The 26,310-nt window shown below is 38.3% G+C and overlaps 2 protein-coding genes across 3 annotated transcripts in view; one reads left to right on the top strand and one right to left on the bottom strand.

The window, feature by feature from the left end:
* LOC127415831 (monocarboxylate transporter 10-like) overlaps window positions 1–3,259 on the top strand; it is an 85,203-nt gene extending 81,944 nt beyond the window's left edge. Inside the window, exon 6 of the mRNA XM_051654811.1 lies at window positions 48–3,259. Coding sequence (XP_051510771.1) covers window positions 48–280 — 233 coding nt within the window. The 3' untranslated portion in view covers window positions 281–3,259. The remainder of the gene's footprint in view (window positions 1–47) is intronic.
* On the bottom strand, window positions 144–25,535 carry LOC127415860 (serine/threonine-protein phosphatase PP1-beta catalytic subunit-like). 2 transcript variants are annotated; one of them, XR_007892998.1, is made up of 9 exons: window positions 25,454–25,535; window positions 19,434–19,565; window positions 14,211–14,441; window positions 11,962–12,066; window positions 9,090–9,161; window positions 8,778–8,929; window positions 7,502–7,636; window positions 5,345–5,698; window positions 144–276 (listed from the first exon to the last, which is right to left on the bottom strand). XR_007892998.1 is itself a non-coding variant. In XM_051654862.1 (8 exons), the coding sequence occupies exons 1-8, from the start codon at window positions 25,509–25,511 to the stop codon at window positions 5,594–5,596; spliced, it is 990 nt and encodes a 329-aa protein (XP_051510822.1). In that variant the 5' UTR covers window positions 25,512–25,535; the 3' UTR covers window positions 4,519–5,593. The 2 variants fall into 2 exon arrangements, 1 of the variants encoding a protein (XP_051510822.1); XM_051654862.1 differs by lacking the exon at window positions 144–276 and having other exon boundaries at window positions 4,519–5,698.
* Between the last annotated feature and the right edge of the window lie 775 nt (window positions 25,536–26,310).

The following is a 26,310-nucleotide window of genomic DNA, read 5'->3' as shown; positions in this document are numbered from 1 at the left end:
ACTGCTCAACTCATGAACCGGATTTCTTTCTTGGCTTTTGCGCCCAGGATTCCTCCGAGACCGTTTGGGCAGCTATGATGTGGCGTTTTACCTGGCGGGCATCCCTCCCATCATCGGTGGAGCCGTTCTGTGTCTGATCCCCTGGGTGGAGGCCAAGAGGAGGAGGAAGCAACAGGAGGTGGCGGCCGACACCATGGAGAAAATGCTGGAACACAAGAGTGACGAGCAGGACGAGGCAGACGGCAGAGCCAAGAGTGACGAGCCGGAAACTGACATCTGAGAAACACACAATCATTGGCCGTTTATCACGGACAGACCGAACAAGGTGTGTTCTGCATATGAATAATGTTGTGGATTGCGTTTTCTATCCCTTGATTTACTACAGGAAGTAATGAAACACTTTGGCAGAACATGAAGAACGGGCAGACACCAGGTGACCCACACAAATGTGATGCGTCATTCAGAACATTTCCTTCAGTATTTTTTGGTTTTAAGTTAACTTGAAAGTTCGAACAATTCTTCATTAAGAAGGGAAAATGTTCTGCAAACTTAGTCCTCACAGAAGATTCATGGGATTTGAATCAGCAGGTTAAAAATATTGCTAACAGTTTACCAGAAGGTTTTTATTAAAGTAGCATTTGTTAAAGCATTAGGTAACATGAACTACAAATGGAAAATACATTTTTACAGCTTTTATTAATTCATTGGTTAATATTAATTGATAAATTGAATGTTAGTGTAGAATGAATGAATTAATGTACAGAACCTTTATATGGAGGGCCAAATTACTCAAAATAAAATCATTAAATCAATTATTTCTCTCAAATACATTAGAAAAAGAAATGAAATCGTTCAAAATGATTCAACTATTGTTGTGTGACGTGCTGGTAGCCGTGGCACTGACAATAAAAAGACAATAAAAAGACATGAAGCTTGTGCCAAAGATGAAATACAACGGACATGTATTGATCTATTTAGTGATTTCATGATTCATTAAACTATTTTATATTTATTTCATGATTTAATTTTGAGTAATTTGTCCCTCCATACTTTCAATGTTCAAATGTATTAGTAAATATGGAAATGAACATGAATTAATAGTCAGTTCATGTTAACTAACGTGAATGTGTGCAAACTTGTGAAAGGTTTCCAAGTTGTAGCCGAGTTTCCTTTCATTCCTGCAATGAATCCAACTTTAGTTTTATTTTTGACTACAACATCTAAATTTGGTTTCATTTGGCATAGAAATGATTGCATGTATTAATTTCCTTCTACACTTGCGTAAAAGTGTATTTGTGTATGTACACTATAGCCATGCGTAAGATATTCAATATATAAGCACTTAGTGTTTGTTAAGAGTAAGTCACCACATGACCACAATGTTCTTATATGCAATTATCTTTACGTGAACTCTTCAAATAACAAAAGAGGAAACAGAAATGCTGCTTTTACAAAATCTGAAGTGATTTTATTAAGTATTGGTATTGGCCCAGTCTGAAATTGGAGATTAGATTAGATTATTATGCAAGGAAAACAAGCCAGATTGAATTTATTCTGTGTAAAGTTATAGAAGTATTTAAAATGTTGCCGTGTTTTCATTAGAAATGTGGCATTTGTGTTGTGTTCAATGGGGCTTCTTTTTAATCAAATGTTTCAATGAGAAAGCCTTCCTGGAAGGAATGTTTACATGCGTTGAACACCAGACAGGGCAGACATTAGTATTTGCAATGAATTGCAAAGTTGCTTTGAATTGAATTAATTTTTTTAACTGAATGTTGAAAAGATCTTAAAGTGTGTTCATTTGTCAGATCTAGCCGTGTTGCCATGGTGACCTCCATTTGATATACATTAGACTTGGTGTCAGTCAAATTTCAGAATGTTTTTCTCAATGTAAACCGACAGTGATTATTTGTGTGTGTGTGAATAATTTCTTGCCTTAATAAGCACATCTGCAAAGACATTTCATATAATTCTTGACAACACTTTATAATTAGGTTCTTCTTAATGTCCTCCGATTTTTAATCATACAATATATATACTATTTACATTTTATTGCAAAGTGTGCCAAGTTGGTTTCTGCTTTTGTCTTTCATGTAATCACCAACTGATCCAACCCCCTATATACATACTGTATAAGGTAGAAGTGAATTTGGTCGTGAAATCAGACTCTTTTCATGAGTCATACTGATAAAAAACATGTCCTTGGAATCTCACATAATCAGTCTAGTAGAGTATTACTTTAGTTTCGTAATATACCTCAGTTGACGTTACTCGTGAACTGTTCCTCAGAAATCATTTGAAACAACAATCACCAAGTGCTCAAGTGTCCCATGTTTCTCCCTTGTTATTCCGTTTCATGCAAATATTATTTGTGTGTGTGTGTGTGTGTGTGTGTTTCCTGTCACAAATGTATTGCAATTAGGAATAATAGTGCCTTGATGATGTGATTATTGGATGGAGATGACTTAATGATTTTGAATGGAAGTTCAACCAATGGCACAATGTTTTATCTTCCTCCCACTTGCATACCAAAAAATGGTTGATTACATTTTTGTGTTCATTTAAAGCAAATTATTTTAAAATCTGTACACTACTTTTTATTTAATTCTGTCTTTAAAACTCATTCATTTAAATGATCTTTCCTTTGAGACCCATTTGTTCACAGTTGTTTTCCAACAATATTTGTTTTGCAGAAGATTATCTCTTTGTACTTGGTCCTTTTTTGTTGGATTTTTAATCTTTCATCATATTGGTCATGTAAACCAAACAAGAAAGGGTTTTCTACATATTTTGTAGTATGAATGGGGATCAGCTGTAATTTCTCAGGGTAAAATCAAAGATCTTCAGGCCGCCGCTAAACACCAAAAACTTGACCTTAAACGCTTGAATAATTCATTGAAACTTTTTGTCCATCTGTTTAACAACACTTTTGTGTTATAATTGAAATGTGTAAAAGGAAATTGACCAAAAGCAAAACATACCATTATTAATGAGTTGTAAATCGCACTTAAACAGTGTGACGGTAAAAGTGAGCTACTCTTTTGTTTCTCCATCAGTCTCTTTCTTTCAATGTATAATCACAATCCAGACAATTGGATCCATGTGAGAAATTAGAGTAGCATAATGAACAACAAAGTAGCATGATTTCAGCTTCTGTTATTTGTTTTATGATGTGCCAAAGAATTTGTAGACATTGTTGAAGTTCAGAAAGTTGTATTAATAAAGAATGTACTTTTCTGTACTGTTGTTTTGAACAGTATTTTGGGTGAGTTTGTGATACTTTTCTTTTTTGGAAAAAACAACTTAAGCCATGTCTCAAAAATAAGAACATTGCAACGATCACTCAATTTAAACAATTGCAGTTCAGTGAGTGTCAAAAGGTCACACACATGATACATGATAACAGCAGGGCGGGGTCAACAGCACTGTTCCATTTATTCCAATTGAAAGTTTGAAACAAACGTAGAAATCTCAAAACTCATCTTCAAAACATTTGCCAACTTGTAGTTTAAGGCAATATTGTAGAAGAAAAAACTTTTTCACTGCAAAGTCTAATAGAAGTCTAAAGGAAGCTGTGAGACAAAATGGAGAATGTTTTCACAAGCACACTTCTTGTAGAACTCTTTGCTCTCACTAATTAACATCTATTGCAAACACTTATTCATTATTTGCAGAAATCCATTTCTTAAATATAAACCAGAGAGGATGTCAAAGGCAAATACAGGGGGGAAACTCCAGCAGATGGCAGTACTGAGTAACAGAGAGGCTTAGACAGTTTTAGAGAGGGAGCTTGTCATGCTTCTGTAGGACTCCCCATCATGTTATTGGGAACACTTCAAATCTACTCTGACATCATGAGATTTTACATATCATCCAGATGCAAAATCAAAAATATGACCCTCGTATTGTCAGAGCAGTGTTTGGACAAGGAAGAATTTACAAAGTTAAACTGAAAAAATTACAATGGTTCAACTAAAATCAATTGAAACTTTTTTTTTTTTTTTTATCCCCACGATTTGAATTGAACCAATCCATGGTGTTTAATGTACATAATACTGTGCTTTTCTACCTACAGTGGCACCAAACAGTATTTGGACACCCAAGCCACACTTAAAAGCCTGTGAATGCCATTGCATCAGATAAGAATATATCTAAACAAGTGACATTTGTATCTTAGACTGTGAAGGGTGTGTTTTAAGAGTAGAGGGCGTGTCTTAGACAAAGGGCATGTTTTGAGTGTAGAGGGTGTGTCTTAGACAAAAGGGCATGTTTTGCGTGTAGAGGGTGTGTCTTAGACTATGAAGGGTGTGCTTTAAGAGTAGAGGGTGTGTCTTAGACTATGAAGGGCGTGCTTTAAGAGTAGAGGGTGTGTCTTAGACAAAGGGAATATTTTAGTGTAGAGGGTGTGTCTTAGACAAAGGGCATGTTTTAAGAGGAGAGGGCATGTCTTAGACAATAAAGGGCGTGTTTTGAGTGTAGAGGGTGTGTTTAGACAAAGGGCATGTTTTAAAAGGAGAGGGGCGTGTCTTAGACGATAAAGGGCATGTTTTCAGTGTAGAGGGTGTGTCTTAGACTATGAAGGGCATGTCTTAACATCTAAATAAGAAAATTTCCAAACAAGTGACATTTTCTCAAAAGATAGCACATACACTTAAGCAATCCAATTCATAAAGGAAGTTTAAGTTTCATATGGTAATAAATAGTGTAAATGAAGAAAGTATCTGGAGACTTTGTGGTTGTCAGAGATTAATGGAACATGCCCATAGTTAATGTGAAAAACTGCACCTGTGGTTACAGGACACCCACGTGAACTTGAAAGGAACTGACTTCATACATCCACTAGTAATCACCTTGGCACTAGTTGCTTGAAAGTCAAGGCCAAGAAAAGGTTAATAATAATAATAAAATAAAATAAAAAAACTCCTCAACCACCATTAGTTCACAGATGTCACTTGGCTAATGCAATGACATTCATACATTTTTAAGTGTCCAAACACTTTTTAGGACCACTGTATTCAGTTAACTTATTACCAGATAATCTCATTAGGAAGAGAAACATTCTTTTGTCCAATGGGAAACGGAAAAGAGGCCTTTCGAAACAACACTGTTGTTTGGGTAATACTTCAGAGGAATAAGAATGATTCACATGGGAATTATTTATCCCAGTTTTTCCCTTGTTTAGATGAAAGTAGAATATGTACAAGAACTGAGGAACATTCACGCCCCTTAGCTCCAAAAACACAAATGTACACACATCTTTTAGCAATGAAGGCAGATTGTGTTTTTACCTTACTGCCCTAACCCCACATCCTCTAACCTCCCACCCAACACACATTTTATTTACCTGATATTGCTGTACTTTGAAGCACAGTCCAGGTTGAGCAACACATCATAGTACTGGAAAAAACACAGCCAGTTAATATCAATTATTAACAGAAACACCTAAAACATAAGCAAATAAAGAACATTGGTCACAGCAAAATGTATATACACATGAGAAATGGGTTGGTGGTATGGAGGACAGGCCTACTGCAGGCCAGATAAAAGTAGGAGGATCTCAGAGGAGCCGGTGGATCAAAGTGGACCAACAAGTTCACCTCTTCTTAGGGGCTTGAGCTGTGCGAGGGGGAGTGACCGGGCGGCCAGAATTCACCCCTCCGTATTGGTACTTCGCCTTTTTCTCTGATGGCTTGAGGATCTGGATCACATAGAAATAACAAAAGGGTGTGTTTTGAGTGTAGAGGGTGTGTCTTGATGAAAAAGGGTGTGTCCTGAGTGATAATGTTTGTATGTTATGTATGTATGATGTATGTACAGTTGAAGTTAGAAGTTTACATACACCTTAGCCAAATACATTTTAACTCAGTTTTTCATAATTCCTGACATTTACTCATAGAAAACATTCCCTGTTTTAGGGCAGTTCGGATCACTACTTTATTTTAAGAATGTGAAATGTCAGAATAATAGTAGAATTATTTATTTCAACTTTTATTTCTATCATCTCATTCCCAGTGGATCAGAAATGTACATACACTTTGTTAGTATTTGGTAGCATTGCCTTTAAATTGTTTGACTTGGGTCAGATGATTTGGGTAGTCTTCCACAAGCTTCTCACAATAAGTTGCTGGAATTTTGGCCCATTCCTCCAGACAGAACTGGTGTAACTGAGTCAGGTTTGTAGACCTCCTTGCTCGCACACACTTTTTCAGTTCTGCCCACAAATTTTCTAGCAGTTTGAGGTCAGGGCTTTGTGATGGCCACTCCAATACCTTGACTTTGTTGTCCTTAAGCCATTTTGCCACAACTTTGGAGGTATGCTTGGGGTCATTGTTCATTTGGAAGACCCATTTGAGACCGAGCTTTAACTTCTTGGCTGATGTCTTGAGATGTTATTTCAATATATCCACATAATTTTCCTTCCTCATGACACCATCTATTTTGTGAAGTGCACCAGTCCCTCCTGCAGCAAAGCACCCCTACAACATGATGCTGCCACCCCCATGCTTCACAGTTAGGATGGTGTTCTTCAGCTTGCAATCATCACCTTTTTTCCTATAAACATAACGATGGTCATTATGTTTTTTTAAAAGTTCAATTTTTATTTCATCAGACCAGAGGACATCTTACCAAAAGATAAGATATTTGTCCCCATGTGCACTTGCAAACTGTAGTCTAGCTTTTTTTTTATGGCGGTTTTGGAGCAGTGGCTTCTTCCTTGCTGAGCAGCCTTTCAGGTTATGTCGATATAGGACTCGTTTTACTGTGGATATAGATACCTGTCTACCTGTTTCCTCCAGAATCTTCACAAGGTCCTTTGCTGTTAATCTGGAACTGATGTTGCACTTTTCGCACCAAACTACATTCACCTCTAGGAGACAGAATGCGTCCCCTTCCTGAGCGGTATGATGGCTGTGTGGTCCCATGGTGTTTATACTTGCATACTATTGTTTGTACAGATGAACGTGGTACCTTCAGGCATTTGGAAATTGCTCCCAAGAATGAACCAGACTTGTTGAGGTCCATAATTTTTTTTCTGAGGTCTTGGCTGATTTCTTTGATTTTCCCATGATGTCAAACAAAGAGGCACGGAGTTTGAAGGTAGGCCTTAAAATACATCCTTAGGTACACCTCCAATTCAGTACACCTCCTATCAGAAGCTAATTAGCTAATTGCCAAAATGCTTGACATCACTTTCTGGAATTTTCCAAGCTGCTTAAAGGCACAGTTAACTTAGCGTATGCAAACTTCTTACCCACTGGAATTAAGATATAGTCAATTAAAAGTGAAACAATCTGTCTGTAAACAATTGTTTGAAAAATTACTCATGTCATGAACAAAGTAGATGCGACTTGCCAAAACTATAGTTTGCTAATATGAAATCTGTGGAGTGGTTAAAAATGAGGTTTAATTACTTCAACCTAAGTGTATGTAAACTTCTGACTTCAACTGTATGTATGTTATGTATGAAGGGTGTGGAGGGCGTGTCCTAAGTGTGTGTTACCTGGAATGAACACATGAGGGACTCATCCACGCTCATCATGCCACCTGCATTATCAAACTCCCCACAGTAGTTAGGAGCAGAGAACAGCGTCACAAGCTGTCGTTTAGCAAAGAATTCATACCCATCTTCAACCACCTACCGACAGAGAAGAATAAAAAAACTGGGCAAACTTCTTAAAATAACAAAAATAAGTCACAGTCACTTCTTGCAATTTCAGTAGTAAAAATCTAGTGTTAACATCCAAAGCAACCACTTTAACCCTTGTGTTGTGTTCGTTTTGTGCTAACACATTTTTGTGTTCCCAGTCAAAAATGACTGGCCCACTAAGATTGTTTATAAATCTCTCATATTGCATATATTATCACAAGATATTGCATTAGATCTTTTTATCAACTTCTTTTTTTGTAATTATGACAGGTTTTGTACTCCATTTTTGAACATATTTTATATATATAAAAAATATAAATATATATTTTTTATTGATAGAATGATTTATTAAACTGAGCCAGTGGGGTGCACTCCCTGTGGAAAACAAAAAAAAAATATAATTATGTAATAAATGAATAACCACTTGCTTGATCTGAACACAATAGTTGTTGTTTTAAAGCCTAGAATCTGAACTTTACAATGCATATAGCTGATCCTACCAATTCCTAAATAATGCTTTTTAATTTGCTGACAAATAAGAACTGTTTAGTTCTCATCATATGCAAGTTTATCATAACAATTATATTCAGAGTTGGTAGCCATGTGTTATATATCGTTGGAAAGGTTTCAGTTAGTAGAATGCTTTGAGCAAATTTGTTTCACACAGAGACCACACTTCAGTGAGTATTAGTATATGAAATTCCCACAGCCCCACATAAATATAACAACACAGAAGTGTGTTTTTGTCACATTTAGTAATACACTTATTACTTCCTAAAACATACATATAACAGACAATGAAGTATCGTAACTTACAACAGACTATCCTGATTCAAATGAGCCCAAACACAACATAATATGGTAAGTAGATCTTGAAATATTCCTCAAAGAGTGTAGATGGAAAGACTTTTTTTTTAAATGGTCCAAATTTTTTGGTGTGTTTTCAGATACCATATGTGAACAAAGTCAAGAAATGTTATTCCAATTGGATTAAGTAAAAAAAATAAATAAATAAATAAACAAAACAAAAAAAAAAACGTCATTTGACCAGGTCAAAATGACCGGAACACAAAATAATGGTTAAACTTTCCTACATACAGAATGTTTCCTCAAACTTTACAGTCATTACCTGGTGAGCTCTGCAGATGAGGTCCAGATCGTGGCGGTTAAGAAACTTGCTGACCACATCGGCTCCAAAAGTGAAGGAAACGCCCCTGTCATTCTCACCCCACCCCTGAACGTCTTTATCTGGGTCTGACCAGAGCAGATCACACAGCAGGCCTGAAAACACAGAACATATGAGCAGCTACACTAAAATTGACAAACGAAAAAAAATCAAGAATCAAATAATTAATCGCCAGCCAAAATGTAATGCTGGTCACTCACAAAAGAACACAAATTCTTGAAAAAAAGGAATTTCAATTAGGTTGATAACCCTCACCTGTGTCAGGTACATCAGTGGGTCTCATGATGCGGCGGATCTGCTCCATGGACTGCAGATCTGGAGAGAGCCCTATGGGAAGAGCAGACCACCCCAAGAAATGAGATTCCAATGAGAAACATAAGCGCTTCTCAGCGATTTTAACAATTTCTGCAAGACCATACGTGGATGTTGAAAATATTTTGTGGGGAGCATACTTCAATTCCACAAAACAATCTTGAACATTCTTGAATCTCTACATACAGTCCTCTCACAATTATTCTACTATATCGTAACTAAGGTTCAATTTGTCTTTTTTTCTGAACTCAGTGAACTGTTGACTCTTGCCTGTGCTTCGTCACTCATGTCCTCCTGCTTGGTGACTTTAATATTCATGTGGATACAGTTTGCTCTAATTCATCTCAACTACTGTCCATTTTTGACTGTTTTAATTTGAGTCAACAGGTGTCTTTTTCTACTCATACTCATGGTCATATTCTTGATTTAATCTGTGCACTTAGGTTTGATATTGCTTCAGTGTCTCCTTTTAACACTGGCATCTCTGATCATAAGCTTATTGAATTAAGTTTTAGTCTACAAGCTCAGAAAAAATGCAATAAAATTATATCCTATCGTGACCTTAAATCTGTCGATGTCACATTATTTTCTGCTTCCATCACTTCCTCTGCAATTTCTGATGTCTTTGATGTCTCCTGTCCTTCATTAATACTTTCTATGTACCACTCTGTTATATCTGAATTTTGCATGAGTATGTTCCTATTACGACTAGGTCTGTTTCCTCCCACACTTCCCCCTGGTATACACCTGAGATCTTAAAAGTCACTGGTAGACAGCTTGAGAGGCTTTATAGGAAAACAGGTCTTACTGTTCACCATCTAGCGCTCATTGAACACATCAACGCATACAAAATTGCTCTGAACTCTGCACGGTCTAACTATGTCTCTACAATTATCAATAAAGCAAGCATTTTGTTTGACATGATAAATAAGCTCACCCAACCTCCAGCTCATGATGTCCATGCATCTGATGAGCTTTGTTGTTCTTTCCTGAATTATTTCCAGAAATGTTGAATGCTGTCCACCAGCGCTTTATAGATGAGGCTTCAGATTTTAGTTTTATGCCAGACCACTCTTGCCAATATTTGTCTAGTTTTACTCCTACAAACCCCTCCTCTGTGACTTAATACTGAAGTCCAATTCTTCATCTTGCCAACCTGATCTTGCTCCCACATCCCTCCTCAAACTCATTCTGTCATCTCTGCACCTATCTCACATTTCATAAACAGATCTCTAGCTTCTGCTTCTCTCCCTTTACCAATTAAATCTGTTGCAGTAACTCCAGTACTTAAAAAACCTAACTTAGACCCTACTGTTCTTTCTCATTTTCGCCCTCTCTCTAACTTACCATTCATTTCCAAAATACTGGAAAGAGTTGTTGCCTCCCAGTTACAATCTTTCCTTGTTCAAAATGATCTTTTTGACCCCTTTCAGTCTGGCTTTCGATCACTTCACAGTACTGAAACCGCCCTTGTAAGGGTTGTCAATCACCTACTACTCACTGGTGACTGGTTCTCTATCCATTCTTCTATTACTTGATCTTAGTTCTGCTTTTGATACTGTTTGCCATGAATTACTTCTCTCCCGCCTCTCGGATGTTGGTGTCACTGATGCTGCTCTCTCCTGGCTTTCCTCATACCTCACGGATAGACAGTTTTACATTTCAATGCAAAATTATCAGTCACCTACTGTTTCCCTGAAATTAGGTGTCCCTCAGGGATCAGTTCTTGGACCTCTACTATTCATTATATATACTGCCTTTGGGTCAACTCATTCGCAGCCACGGTTTCAGTTACCACTGTTATGCTGATGACATTCAAATATGTACAGCTTGTAGATCTGCTCCCACTCTCCAGACCGGTCCACTATCAACATATGTAAATGAAATAAAAAAAATGGCTTAACTCCAATTTCCTAAAATTGAACATGGATAAAACTGAGATCGTTATTATTGGAACACCAACACTTATGAAAAAAAATTCCTTATGACTTTGGTTGTGATATTGATGGCACTTTCATTAAACCATCCAATAATGTAAAAAATGTAGATATCATCTTTGATCCCTCCCTCACTTTTGAAGCTCATTATATCTGTATCTAAAATTGTCTTTTCACCTTCGCCGCATTGCTCGCCTTCATCCCTTTATCAGTCTCTCAAAGACGCCGAAACACCGGTTCATGCATTTATATCCTCATGTCTTGACTATTGCAATGCCCTCTTCATTGGTTTACCTGCTAAATCTATTGATAGGCTGCAATATATTCAAAATTCTGCAGCTAGTATTCTTATACATACCAAGTGCTCAGCTCATATTTCTCCATTTCTGTTTGAACTTCACTGGTTACCAGTTTTGTTTCACATCAAATATAAAATAATCCTGCTTACATTTAAATCACTTCAAGGTCTGGCACCTCACTATCTTAGTGAATTGCTTCTCCCCTACAACCCGATCCGCTCGCTTAGGTCTTCTGGGTCCGGACTCCTTTATGTCCCTAGATCTCGCCTCTTTACTATGGGTGGAAGGTCATTCAGCGTAGTAGCACCCAATATATGGAATTCACTCCCCCTGACTCTTCACAGCATCTCTTCTATCTCTGAGTTTAAATCTCAACTTAAAACTTTTTGGTTTTCTCAGTGTTATTTATCTTAATGTGTTGTGTATTCACTCTCAATGACTGTGCTATCTGTGTTTTTGTGACTGTTCTTTGTTTGTGTATTATTGTGTTACAATTGTAAAGTGTCCTTGAGCTCTGGAAAGGCACTATATAAATTAAACGTATTATTATTATTATTACATAGTAACAGAAAAACACACCTCCATGACAGCAAAAGATCTTCTCATCTATAATGGCGGCGATGGGCAAACAGTTGAAGCAGTCTGTAAAAGTCTTCCAAAGTTTAATATTGAACCTACGTTTACCTGAAAAACACAAACACAGATGTGACTGAAGCAGACAACAACAGCAAAATAGGTATCTGATCTGAGATAGCATTCATGCCCATAGCACAAATGGTGTGGGACGAGTTTCTGAGTGCTTTATACTTACAGCACTAGCAATCAGCAATAGTGTTATTCCAAAAATGCTTGATGCTACAAGTTGCTATTTAAATCGAAAGTAACCTCATAACACCAAGTTTTTGTGGACAGAAGAGTGGATGAGAGCATTTCTCTGTATTAAAAGGCCTTTCAACTCAAAGTCTTCTGTTTTCTGCCAAAATAAAAGCTTTTATAATATCATTATTATTACACCAAAATATATTTCTGTTATAATTTCTTAATGAACTTCTTTACTTTTCTGACTGGGTTCCAACAAAATAATGATGAAAAGTGAGCTGAAACACCATCACAAATGTATATATATATATTTTAGTCTGGTTATTTTTAAGAGGACTCAAGTGTGAAAACCTTTCTAGAACTGTATTTCTATAAGCAGTAGAGCATTTCTGCACATGCTTTAATTTTGGTTAAAAGGAAACACTAGGTTTTTTTTTTTTTTTTAAAGAGTCATGAAACCCCCCTAGTTCAGCCCCAATTTTTCGCACCACAGACTGAAAAATGACTCTCGAAATGGGCGGGAAAATATGCAAATATCTGGGTGGGTATTGTGGGTGGGAAGAGGGAAAACAAGAGAGGGGCAAGAGCTACTTCCAAAAACACACACTCACAACAGAGATGGCTGCTGAACCTCACATTATGAGTGGAGATGAAAACAACGGAGTTTGGGGCTGTATATTAATCAAGGGACAAAAGTGTGAAGAGTGAAGAGTGAAGATGACAGAACCGTTTGCAAATCTGCAAAAAAAGATTTGGATATTTTGTTCAAACAGAATGATGAAGTGAGAACAGCATTCAGAGCAGACATTACCATCAAAACCAGCACTGCTTTAAGACTTTACAATAATTCATAGATATTTATTCTTACAAGGAATGTTTCAGGTTTAATACAAGTTAAACTCTATTGACAGTGTTTGTGGCACAATGATTGCCACAGAAAATTATTTCGATACATCTCTATTTTTCTAAGGGAATAAAATAAAGTACAGTACGGCACATTCAATGAAAGTAAACGGGTCCAATACACAAAATATGAAATACACACCATTTTTAGAAAGTATAGCCACAAGCATGTGTGTTAACATGACACTCGTGTGATACAATCGCTTACTAACCTTGTCTGTGTAAAATTATCCAGTACTGCAACTCCATTGTCATGACGACAAAACACCGGTAAGCCATGTTGGCGTAAATCCCGGAATCTTGATGTAAAGTAGATCAAAAATAGAGCTGACATGACCTGAGTTTTCATTTTTCATCATTTTCTTCTGTTTTTGAACAAGCCATCGTGATATCCTGTTTATGATCAGATGCATCGCGAGAAGACGCAATCTGTGCCATCTTAACAGAACAGCCTTCACAAATACACCTGGAATATACCGCTGCTTCATGTTTGAAGCACAACAGTGGCCGGCTAACAAACATGATCACTTCAGTGCAGTTATGGACTATGGACTGTCCATTCTGGCATGTGATTTTAATCCTATCATGTCCTTGATCCAACACAGGGAAGAAGCAATGGAATCAGCGCTCCATCTAACAGCTCCATGAGTCTGAATTTGAACTACGCTGTAATGCCAGCTCATGCATGAGGCAGTGCTGTGATTGGATGGAAGAGCTACTTCTCATGAAATATGTGGAGAAACGGTCAGACTCTGGTGACGTAAATGCGTGCTGTCCTACCAATCATAACTCAGAGTTTACGCATATACCTCATTTTTGTGACATTGCTTCAACTTTTCGTTTTGAAACCAGAAGAACGAAATGGCTCAAAAGGAAAAAATAACCACTTTCCCCTTAACAACAAACATGAGTGCTATCTTTGTTTTCAGTGATGTGCAACCTGTACATATCTGCTCACGTCTCAAAAAAATGTGTTTTGGGGTTTCATGACTCTTAATCATATCGCAGTTCAAATCGCAACTGCAATATTTTTTGTTTTTTTAAATAATCACTATTCGATTTTTTTGTCCAAACAGTTCAGTTATCATGAGCTGAGAGTCACTTACACTCATCATAAAAGCCATAGATGCGATTAATGGAGGCACATTCGTGGTTGCCACGGAGCAGAAAGAAGTTCTCAGGGTATTTGATCTTGTACGCCAGCAGCAGGCAGATGGTCTCCAGCGACTGCTTCCCTCTGTCCACGTAGTCTCCCAGGAACAAGTAGTTGGCTTCCGGCGGGAAACCTCCATATTCGAAGAGCCGCAGCAGGTCTGTGTATTGACCATGGATATCGCCTAGAGAACGAGTTCATCAAATCAATACACTTCGTGTGCATCCAGTGGAGGTCAGTGTTAATATCATTAATGAAAAGTCAATGAAAACATTTTCATTAAAGAAATAGTAAGTTCACCCAAAAACAATAACTCTCATTATTTACTCACTCTAATGCCGTCTCAAACTCGTAGGACTTTCTTTCTTCTGTGGAACACAAATGAAGATATTTTGATGGAGAAATTACATGTTTATATCTATACAATGCAAGTCAATGGGGTCTAACACTTTCAAGCTCCAAAAAGCACATAAAGGCAGCATAAATGTAATCTATAAAACTCCAGTGATTTAATCCATGTCTTCTGAAGCAATACGATCAGTTATGGGTGAGAAACAGACCAAAATATAACTCTTTTTTACACTATAAATCTTGACATCAGCAGTTTCGTGTACAGCGCTCTGCACATGCATCAAACACCAGGAAGTGTAATCAGGTTCCAAATTCTGATCGCGCCAACGCGACTGCAGATGTCAAGATCTGACATACACTGTATGGATTTATTCACATCAAAACCTTGTTTGTGTTCCACACCAGAAAGAAAGTTATAGTTTAAGATGGCATAAGGGTGAGTAAATGATGAGAAAATTATTATTTTTGGGTGAACAACTTAATTTAACTGAAATAAAAACTGGCAACAAAACTAGACAAATGAATATCATGACAACACTTTACAATAAGGTTCCATTTGTTAACATTAGTTAACTATTTTGCTACTATGCATAACAATGAACAACATTTTTACAGCAGTTATTAATATTGTAATATTTATACTAATAAATATTTTAAATAAAAAGTTGTATTTGTTAACAATACCTGCCATCCCAGGCCACATTCACACAACAGCAGAATACGGTCGTCAGACCTGTTTTGAGTGCTTAATACGGTTACGTTCACACAGAGTTCGGTTATTTATGAGAGTGAAAACCGCATTCTATCACCGAACTGACACCCACAAATTTCCAGGACCAACAACCGCATTCTCAGCAAACCTGCACTGTGTGACCGGAACCATACTGGACAACTAGTTGTTAGTTACATCATGTACAGTGCAGTGTGGCTCTCACTGTACAAGCGTGTCTCGTGTGTTTCATGTAGGGTTTTTTTTTTTTTTTTACTTACGGAGCTGTCATCTGAAGATTCAGCTGCTGTTTTCACCGGCTGCTCACTAGGGATGGGCAGATCAATCCTAAAATATTGATACTTCCGATACTGATGCTGCATCAAAAATATCGATCCTCACAAAAGCAAATTTTAACTAGGGATTTTATTATTTGGTTACCATGAAAAATAATCAAAAGCTTCAAAGTGAAATAAAAAGGATTAGGCTATATTAGCAAATACTTGTGCATGATGGGAACTATTTCTTCTTCCATTCATGCATTCTGAAAGACACACGTGTTTGCACCGTCACAAGACTCATCCGAACAAGAGGGATCAGTGCCTTGTAGAGGTAATGAAAGAAATAGGTTCATCTGGAGTAAATTCATGCTAAAATAACATATCTAAAGGTGACATTTCTACAATGCGTTTGTGTGTAATTGCTGTTAATAAGTAATAGTAATAAGGGCTGAAACCATGCTTTTACTACAGTAATATTGTAGTAGTAACCATGGTTAATTGTGTGGTAACAAAGAAAACAAAAGTCTAATCATTTTCTGTTTAGGCTCACAAATGTAAAAAAAAAATAATAATAATGACTTGAATTATGACAAAAAAAATAATATTTTATTTTTTATCCCAAGAAATCGCAAAAAAAATAATAATAGAAGTATCCATATTTTTTTGGGGGGGGGGGGATCGCGTAATGATTCGCCTCAGTCCGGGTGGTGGAGGACGAATCCCAGTTGCCTCTGCGTCTGAGACCATCAACCTGCGCATCTTATCACGTGGCTTGTTGAGCGCATTGCCACGGAGAAATAGCACGTGTGGACGCTTCATGCCATCCACCGCAGCAACCACGCTCAACTCACCATGCGCCCCACCGAGAACGAACCACATTATAGCAAACAAGAGGAATTTTACCCCATGTGACTCTACCCTCCCTAGCAACCGGGCCAATTTGGTTGCTTAGGAGACCTGGCTGGATTCACTCAGCACGCCCCTGGGATTCGAACTAGCGAGCTAGCAAACTCCAGGGGTGGTAGCCAGCATCTTTTACCACTGAGCTACCCAGGCCCCCTAGAAGTATCGGTATTGGTATCGTTATTGACAATATTGGACTTCAAATTATTGGTATCAGATCGAAAATAAAATAAGTGGTATCACCCATCCCTACTGCTCACAGGCGTGAGCCGCCACACCACAATAGCTGCGCTCTGCACGCGGTTAAAAATCATTCAAAGCCGCTGTCGGTTAATTATAATCTGATGGATGAACTCGTGCCTCGATTGGACTTGTTTATTTAATAAGATGGCATCAATTGTGATGAGACTTGCCAGGTTATGGACGTTGCCATCTTTGATATTTACTTTAGTCACTGTTTCCATCCAATTCCATGCGAATTTCATTTATGCAAAAAACTATATTGTCGCAAAAACAATGTGCGAATAAAGCCGCGTTTCCATCCCATGTGTTCAAAACAACAAAATCTCCACTTCATGAGAACTGTGAGAGTTTTATTTAAAAAATACACGCGGTTTCAAGCATACAGACAAAACAATGTAAAGAATTTAGGCGCGTCCCAAACCGTATACTTCTGCACTATTTTACGTCATTCTGAAGTGTAAATAGTGCCAGTAGTATGTTTACACTGAAAATGCAACAAAAAGAAGTGTACTATAAATACCCGGATGATGCACTTTTTGTACGCAGCTTGCCGTACATAGCAGAAGGGGCAGAGTTACCGGCAGCGATGGTGACAACTAGTGAAACTTCTGTGAAGACAGCACCTTACAAACCTGACTTTACCGTGCGGATCTATAAGGTATTTTTCAGAAGTGTCAATAAACCTGCTCTTCAGCACAGTTCAAGTTTGTATTCCACTTATTGCAGGCTTTGGATTTTCTAGACACCATTATTTCAGGATAACCAGAGCAAGATTTCAGATGTGATGATTGGTCCGCTGGTTCGTCCAGTTATGAACAAGTTATTCAGTCACATGACTTTGATGCGCATCTTGTATTCCTAATAAATTTCTGTTGGAGTTTATTCTGTTGTTTCCATCACAGTTTATGCGCATTTCTTCTTTTCGAACCAAAAAATGTATCCACCTCAAGCGAGCGTATACATTTTTTGTGTATTTTGGAGATTTTATTCGCATCTTGGTGTTTCCATTCAGCAGTGTTTATGCAATATCCCAAAATGCGCATAAAAAAAAACACGTTGATGGAACCATAGCTACTGTCACTATGGTTACAGCTGTTAGAATACGGCCTTGACATCGGTTGTTCGTTCATACAGACAGTATTCGAGCTGCCACTGTAAACTGTTGCATGAACAGGACATTTCAAGACTCACACCTGTAAGTAAATACGGTTGTCAATCCCAAACACTGACTGTGTGAACGTAGCCTAGAGATGTCTGACTTTCTTCTGCAGAACACAAATGAAGATTTTTAGAAGAATATCTCAGCTCTACAGGTCCTTACAATGCAAGTGAAGCACCAGAAAGCACATAAAGACAGCATAAAAATGATGTGCTTTTTAGAGCTTCAAAGTTCTGGTCACCATTCACTTGCATTGTATGGACCTACAGAGCTGAAATATTCTTCTAAAAATCTTCATTTGTGTTCTGCTGAAGAAAGAAAGTCATACACATCTGGGACAGCATGAGGGTGAGTAAATGTTGAGAGAATTTTTATTTTGTGGTGAACTATCCATTTAACAAATGGAGCCTTGTTGTAAAGTGTTACCAATAATAGCTTTACATATTAAATGATATCCGATGACATTCATTTTGGCAGCCATACAACTAAATATACTGGGAAACTAAAACAAAACTGAAACTAGAAAACAACACACTAAACTAAACTGATAGGAAAAATTGACAATACAAGACTATAAAACTAACTAAAAACTAACGAGAGGTGTTGTTACTTTGGGATCATGAATTTTCCAACAGACAACTTAAGCCCAAAGTATACTTCAGTTTTGATGCAAACATTTAGTGTCCGCGTACAGTTGAACGTGAGTCTGTCAAAGTATACTTCATTTGACAGTGCGCGCATTAACGGACGGTTGGCGCATACGTGCTACGACTGATATGAGATACTGGACTATTTCTCTTCAGGAGTTTAGACCCATAAAGATGTCTTTATATTCCTATTTATACAAACACAGGTATCCCTGACCACCTCAAACACGCGCTCTTGACGTGCACATCCACTGTTGTTTAGCGGTGATTCCATCTTCTAGCATTTCTTCGTGACAGCAAAGGCTCGATTGTGAGTGCTGCCACCTTTTGACCCACTCATTAGTGCAAGTAATTCCAGCCGCATGTGCAAGCTGCACGCTCAGAGTACGTGCGGTTATAAAAGTCGGGCCGCACGCGTTCAGTGCTCGAGCACTCTGCTGGTGACTAAATTTGCGTCACGTGTCCTGTATGCAGACACCTAGTGTTCACTACTGACCAAAGTATACTTTTGGCTTTAAGATACAAAAATGGCTTGTTCCATACTTTCACAACTTGTTGACATCACAGATGAGTACATAAACAACATCACCCACATTTTCCACATCATTGATGCCTACTGGGAGATGAGAAACTTGCCCGCACAGTCACAGTGAGGTCACGAGGAGGAAATAGGACAGAAGAACTAACACTACAATAGTAAAATGTGTTAAAATCTGTCAAATCTTGAGCTGTTTGTGTCTGTGTGCAGCACCTGTTGCTCTGTAGATCCTCTTTAGAGTTCAGCATGGACTGTTTCATGAACCTGAGGCAGTGCAAACGACACTGAACCTGACAGAAAGACGTGACCACAAGGAAAGAGAACAGAAACATGAGTGTGACTGACCGCAGATCTTCAGAGGAGCCTCCAGCTCCAGGAGGATGGGCTGACTGAGGAAGATCTCACGAGACTTAATACACAGTCCTCGCACCTCCGCCTCCGTCATCTGCACGATCTTCCCCGGACGGCATCCTCGCACTGACCAGACAGAAAGAGATTGGACACACTGCTGTAATCCACAAACATTCAGTTCTTGAAGTAAAGATTATTGTTGTACAAACAAATTCAATTTTTGGGTTCAAACAACTATAAATATGAGAGATGGGTCAGGATGCTCGACAAGTCGACGTACAACCACGTGTCTGTTTGTGAGGCGGACTAGTTACAGTAGTTCATCTAGATTTTTTCAGACGATAAGAGAAATTCTTATAAAACAAACAAGAACTGTTCAAGATATTTTTAATGAAATCAAACTTTATTGCTTTTATTCAGTGCACAAAAGGTAATGGATAAATACATGTCTTTTTAAACTAGAACAACTGTGGAGCTTCAACAGGTCATTTTACAGTGTTAATGAAAACATGCTGTTTTAATTCAGTTATTTGTAGTTTTAAGCTGCCTCAAAAGTACAGCACATCTGCCCTGCCCATTCCCTCAAATTCATTCAATGGGACTGAAGCGCCGCACACACTGTGCACTCAAAGATATCAAAATCGGAAATACCCACATACCACATCAGTAACTCCCCCTAAGGACTGCGATAAGCCTGAGTGTCCGCCATACTGAAAAGGTCAAGATCTGCATGTAAACTCCTTAAAGTAAAAAGAGCGCAACAACAGTGCCCATCCACCTTTTCAGTCGTTTTGGTTCTGGAAATATTTTTCCCATTCATTTTTTCCATAGGGATTTCATAAAATCCTACATAAAACAGTTGTGCACCATGAATCAAACCAACCAGCTTCAAGGTGAATGACAACATCACAAACTTTGATTTGAAGCAAAAAAAGGGTTTAAAAAATTGGACAAAAAGACAAAGGTACAAGACTGTGTACTTAAAGTAGCCTGATATTCCGGGTTCAATACAAGTTAAGCTCAATCGACAGCATTTGTGGCATAATCAGGGGTGCTTTAAGGTACCTCTGGGCCCATGGGCTCGCTGGTCTGCTGAGGCCCCCTTCAAGTTGTTGAGCGGGGGGTGGGGATGGAACTGCTGTGCATTGAGCAAGCACTACACGGACGCCTTTAATGGTTGCGCACTGTCACCATGTCAACAACCGCTGGGCACCATGGGAGTTGTACGCCCCTAGGCTTCAGCCTGTATAAGCCCGTATGTTAATGCGCACCTGAGCATAATGTTGAATACCACAAAAAAATAAATAAATAAAATTCAGACTCGTCCCTCCTTTTCTTTAAAAGGCAAAAATCGGGGGGCTGGGTAGTTCAGCGAGTATTGATGCCAACTACTACCCCTGGAGTCGAGAGTTCGAATCCAGGGCGTGCTGAGCGACTCCAGCCAGGTCTCCTAAGCAACCAAATTGGGCCAGTTGCTAGGCAGGGTAGTCACATGGGGTAACCTCCTCATGGTCGCTTTAATGTGGTTCTCGCTCTCGGTGGGGCGCGTGGCGAGTTGTGCGTGGATGCCGCAGATAATAGCGTGGGCATCCACACGTGCTATATCTCTGCGGTAATGTGCTCAACAAGCCACGCGATAAGATGCACGGATTGACGGTCTCAGACGCAGAGGCAACTGAGATTCGTCCTCCGCCACCCGGATTGAGGCGAGTCACTACGCCACCACGAGGTAATGGTAATACCCCAATTGGGAACTGGGCACTCCAAATTGGGGAGAAAAAAAAAAGAAAAAGAGAGAAAGAAAAAAAAGAAAAAAAATCTGTGTTCCAGTGAGTCACTTACAATGGAAGTAAACAGGGCCAATTTTTGGAAGGTTTAAAGGCAGAAATGTGAAGCTTATAAATTTATAAAAGCACTTACATTAATTCTTCTGTTAAAACTCATGTATTATTTGAGCTGTTGTTTAAAGTTGTTTAAATAAGTCGTTTTAGGATTTTAGGTTTTGTTGACATTACATTGTAGATGTAAAATTGGCTCTAACTTTACACAGACGCGGTTAGTAAGTGATTTTATGACACTAAAATCATGTTAACACACATTGTTTATGTCTTGTGTTTATGTACTTTTGAAACAGTGAGTATGTATTTATTTGTTTTTTTGGGGGATTTTTCCCCTTTTTCTCCCAATTTGGAATGCCCAATTCCCAATACGCTCTATGTCCTCGTGGTCGCGTAGTGATTCGCCTCGGTCCGGGTGGTGGAGGACGAATCCCAGTTGCCTCCGCATCTGAGACAGTCAACCCGCGCATCTTATCATGTGGCTTGTTGAGCGCGTTGCCACGGAGACATAGCGCATGTGGAGGCTTCACGCCATCCACCGCAGCAACCACGCTCAATTCACCACGCGCCCCACCGAGAACAAACCACATTATAGCGACCACGAGGAGGTTACCCCATGTGACTCTACCCTCCCTAGCAACCGGGCCAAATTGGTTGCTTAGAAGACCTGGCTGGAGTCACTCAGCACGCCCTGGGATTCGAACTAGTGAACTCCAGGGGTGGTAGCCAACGTATTCTACCACTGAGCTACCCAGGCCCCTCAAAACAGTGAGTATTTTAACGTTTACAGAATGGCCCATTGACTTCCATTGTAAGTGTCTTACTGGAACACAGATTTGTGCTTTTTTTAAAGGAGGGACGAATCAAAATAATTTTTTGTGGTAATCAACATTATGCCACAAATGCTGTCGATTGAGCTTATGTTGTATTGAACCCAGAATATTCCTTTAATGTCTTAAATGAGGGAATGCACTACAATCCCATGAAGCATTGCAAATGACATAATCAAATAAAAAAAAAAACAATAGAATATTATAAAACCATTGATTTACAGACGTTGATTATAAGCTTACAAACAATATATATTATGTTTATTGCAAAATATTCAGATAAATACAATTATACCATGATCTGTTCAAATACTCAATTCTGATTGGTTGGAATGCATGTGTTCAAACCGTTTAATGCACAGGCAGTTCCAGTCAGTTTTAAACAGTGTTCTATATTAATGCATCTACTCTGCTGTCCTCCATAATGAGACATTGCGAGAGTTTTATGCCTCTGCTCAAATGGCTTCTGGACGCGAATACAGTCTCACAGCTGGGATGAAGCATCACACCACAAAACATCATCAACTCATGCAGTGCCATCTTTAAATCAACTGTGTAGCACTACTGGAAACACGGTGTGTGTTCATCAGCCCTGTATTAATCACCCAAAGCGCTTGTGATGAAAGTATGGTTTGACATTCAGCATGTGTCTTTCGCTGTCCGGCAAGACAAGGCAAGATGATTTAAACTGTAATATGATAAACATCATCTAAAATTGCTGCACTGCTCAACATATGCCGTTAGAGGGTGCCACTTGACCACACATCACTGACTGAAGTGCTGAATGAAGACTATATAAAACGCAGACTTTTGTGGTTTAGTAATCATGCAAGACCTCATCGTGATTTCATTCTTAATTCAATCAATCGTGCAGCCTTAATGGATACCATACCAATGTCTCAGAGGTCAAAGTCTAAAGATTTCAAAGCACTGTGGATGTTTCTCCTCTCATCATGAACTGCAAGAGCCACTTTTACAACGGTCTCGTCTGCTACACATTTTTTTCCTCATTTATGTGAAAATAAAAAGAAATTACATGTTCTGAGGAGTGCCAACCCTTGTACATTCTGTGGCTATTATTATTTCTGAATTGTGAATTTAAATTCACAGTTTTTACAGAGAGTTTGGTCTCCAAAAGAACTTCAGCTTTTTATTTAATTCATTCAAATGTGATATTATGGTACTACTTTATCTCTGTGTCTGATTTAGAATGGGCAGAACTCTACATGTGACGACCTGTAGATAAAATTAACCATTATTGTTATTCTTACAGTCAAAATTTGCTCTGTAAAAATCACTGACAGCTGTAACTAATCAATGCCCAAAGTATAAGCAGGATCACCCTCAGCTAGGTGTGTGTTAAACTAATTGAATGCACTCCGCTTTGCGCCGCAGAATTCCTGAGACACGCTTACAAAACGGAGAAAAGAAAAATCCAAATAAAGTTCTCTAAATATAAATATGTCATGGCAAACCTATTAAAGGTAAGCACATAAAGCCGTTTTCTTTATCTATTTTAGAAAACAGGTCGAAATTAATCCATTAGAATGAGCTGTTGAAATTACGAATTAATAAAAACTAGTAGATAAGTGTTTTTTTTCTCTCCAATAGACAAACCAGTTCTTTTGTATTTTTACATCATATATTTTATAATTAAACCTTTAAAAAAATGTTTTGACAGATGATGATGTGTGAAGGACATTTGGAGTTTCCAGATATATTTAGGGGGTTATGATTAGATAGAAATTACAGGTTGTTTAGAAAGAGATAATGTGAAGTAAAGGAAAAGAACAGAATACCCATCATATCTACACAACCTATAGGATTACTTTTGGAGGTGAAATGGTAATGATTATTGTGATGTGATATATTTTACTTTTTTCACTTTTTTTGTTTTTGTTTGGAAGAACATTTCAAAATGACATGTACATTGCTTTATTTCTTATAATCAGCAAAACTAATTGAGCCGCATGAAGCACCCTTTATTTTATTTGAAGTTAAAAGAATATTTTACCCAAAAATGAAAATTCCCTCATCATTTACTCAACCTCATGCCGTCCCAGATGTGTATGAATTACTTTCTTCTGCAGAACACAAATGAAGATTTTAAGAAGAATATTTCAGCTCTGCAGCTCCATACAATGCAAGTGAATGATATAAAGGAGGCATAAAACTCCAGTGTTTAAATCCATGTCTTCAGAAGCATTCCAGTTGGTTTTGGGGGAGGACAGACCAAAATGTAATTCCTTTTTCACTACAAATCTTGACATCAGCAGTCTCTATGGCGATCACGATTTCAAGCTCGATTACACTTCCTATAGCGCCACCAAGTGCTCTGCGCATGCGTCAAGCACTAGAAAGTGAAAATGATCTTGTAATCATGATCGCCAAGGAGACTGCAATGGCAAGATGTACAATGAAATAGGAGTTATATTTTCGTTTGTTCTCACCCAAAACCAAATTGATTGCTTCAGAAGACACAAACCACTGGAATCGAATGGATTGCTTTTATGCTGCCTTTATGTGCTTTTTGAACTTCAAAGTTTTGGTCATCATTCACTTGCACTGTATGGACCTACAGAGCTGAAATATTCTTCTAAAAATCTTCATTTGTGTTCAGCTGAAGAAAGAAAGTCATACACATCTGGGAAGGCATGAGGGTGAGTTCTTTAATGACAGAATATTTCTTGACCTAAAGAGTCTCCCAACTGACACTCATGTTCACAAACCTAGTTATCTAGGTAGGCAGCACACTAGGTTTAGTGACCCAGTAATCACACATACAGAGCTGTAATGACGTGCAGCCTCTCGTTACGATGGACGACGTGAATTATGACTGTTTTACAACGAGTTCAACAAGAAATGGCTGCTGTAATCATCCATTCGCATCAGCCCAAAACATCTGACACGGACAGCGCACACACACAACATGCAGCAAAATATCTCATTTGTGCTCAGATTAGCGGTTTTATTTGGTGATTTAAAACTATTTAGCGTTTAAATCTCTCTGTGTGCTCGTAAGTTTATATGTGTCTGCAGAAAGTATGTAAACACAGGCCGAAACCACTCAGCCCAAAACGTCCATTTTTATTAACCACAAAGGCAGGAAAACGTGGACATTTTTTCTCCCAAAGCGGGAAAAATAAAAGGTGACGCACTCACGATAACACAGACAGGCAGAGCAATAAAATAAAAACCACATCAGCCGGCCTACTGGCCAATAACACTGCCTGGGTGATATGCAGAGTGACATTAAAGCTCATCTGTGTAATAATCAAACCACGAGCGTTAGAGAAACTCTCTGATGGCTACTTATGAAAAGTGTGCTGATGCGGAACTCGTTTACCTTCCAGCAGTCTGGAGATGATGCTGTCGACGTTCAGCTCACCCTCCGCCATTTTCATGCAGCCGCAGCGACACAAACGATACTGCAAGTCACCGGCAGACGGCGCGCCGACACACCAATTTACCAAACCTACTATGGCAGGTTTTGTTGACTTTCCAGGAGCGGCCGTCAACGTAAGCTAATTCATGAGCCAAGCCTTAACCATAGTGGGATTTATTAACGGAGTCATTTTTACCCCTCCCCCCAAAAAAAAATTATATAAATATATATGTGTTCATCCTCGTGTGTTCCAAAGCCATATGCTGTTCTTTTTTTTACCATGGAACACAATTTCTGAAGAATGTTCACGCTTCTTTTTTTTCCATACAATAACATTTCACTATGCTTGTACATTTTCAAAAAGGACATAAAGCACTATTAAAGTGCCATAAAAGGCAGTCCATATGAATCATGTGCTGTAAAGTCTTCTGAAGACACAAAATAGCTTTGAGTGAGGACAGGCTAAAATTTAAGTCATTATTCACTGAAAATCTGAATCTCAAATTAAATGTGGTGGCATCAGATGCATTACATCTCGTGACCAAATGTCATTGACATCAGTGGATTTCTATGACTGACTTTAAACATGACACAATGTGTAAAACGTATATGACATCAGAGCTACAATTATTTATTTATTTTTTTCATTTTGGAGCTTGACACGACATGCAAGTGAGTGAATGATGGCAGAATTTTTACTTTTGGGTAAACTGCTCTTCTAATTAATATTCATGAGCCAAGCCTTCACAGTAATATTTGTAAATTCACTGTTTTATTCTAAAAAGTATATACTAGGTGTAAACATTTGTGTTGTGAAT

This window comes from Myxocyprinus asiaticus, chromosome 25 (assembly GCF_019703515.2).
Source record: "Myxocyprinus asiaticus isolate MX2 ecotype Aquarium Trade chromosome 25, UBuf_Myxa_2, whole genome shotgun sequence".
In the NCBI taxonomy this organism is placed as follows: Eukaryota; Metazoa; Chordata; class Actinopteri; order Cypriniformes; family Catostomidae; genus Myxocyprinus; species Myxocyprinus asiaticus.
The sequence above is the reverse complement of the archived record's forward strand: the minus strand, read 5'-3'. Positions and strand labels throughout refer to the sequence as shown.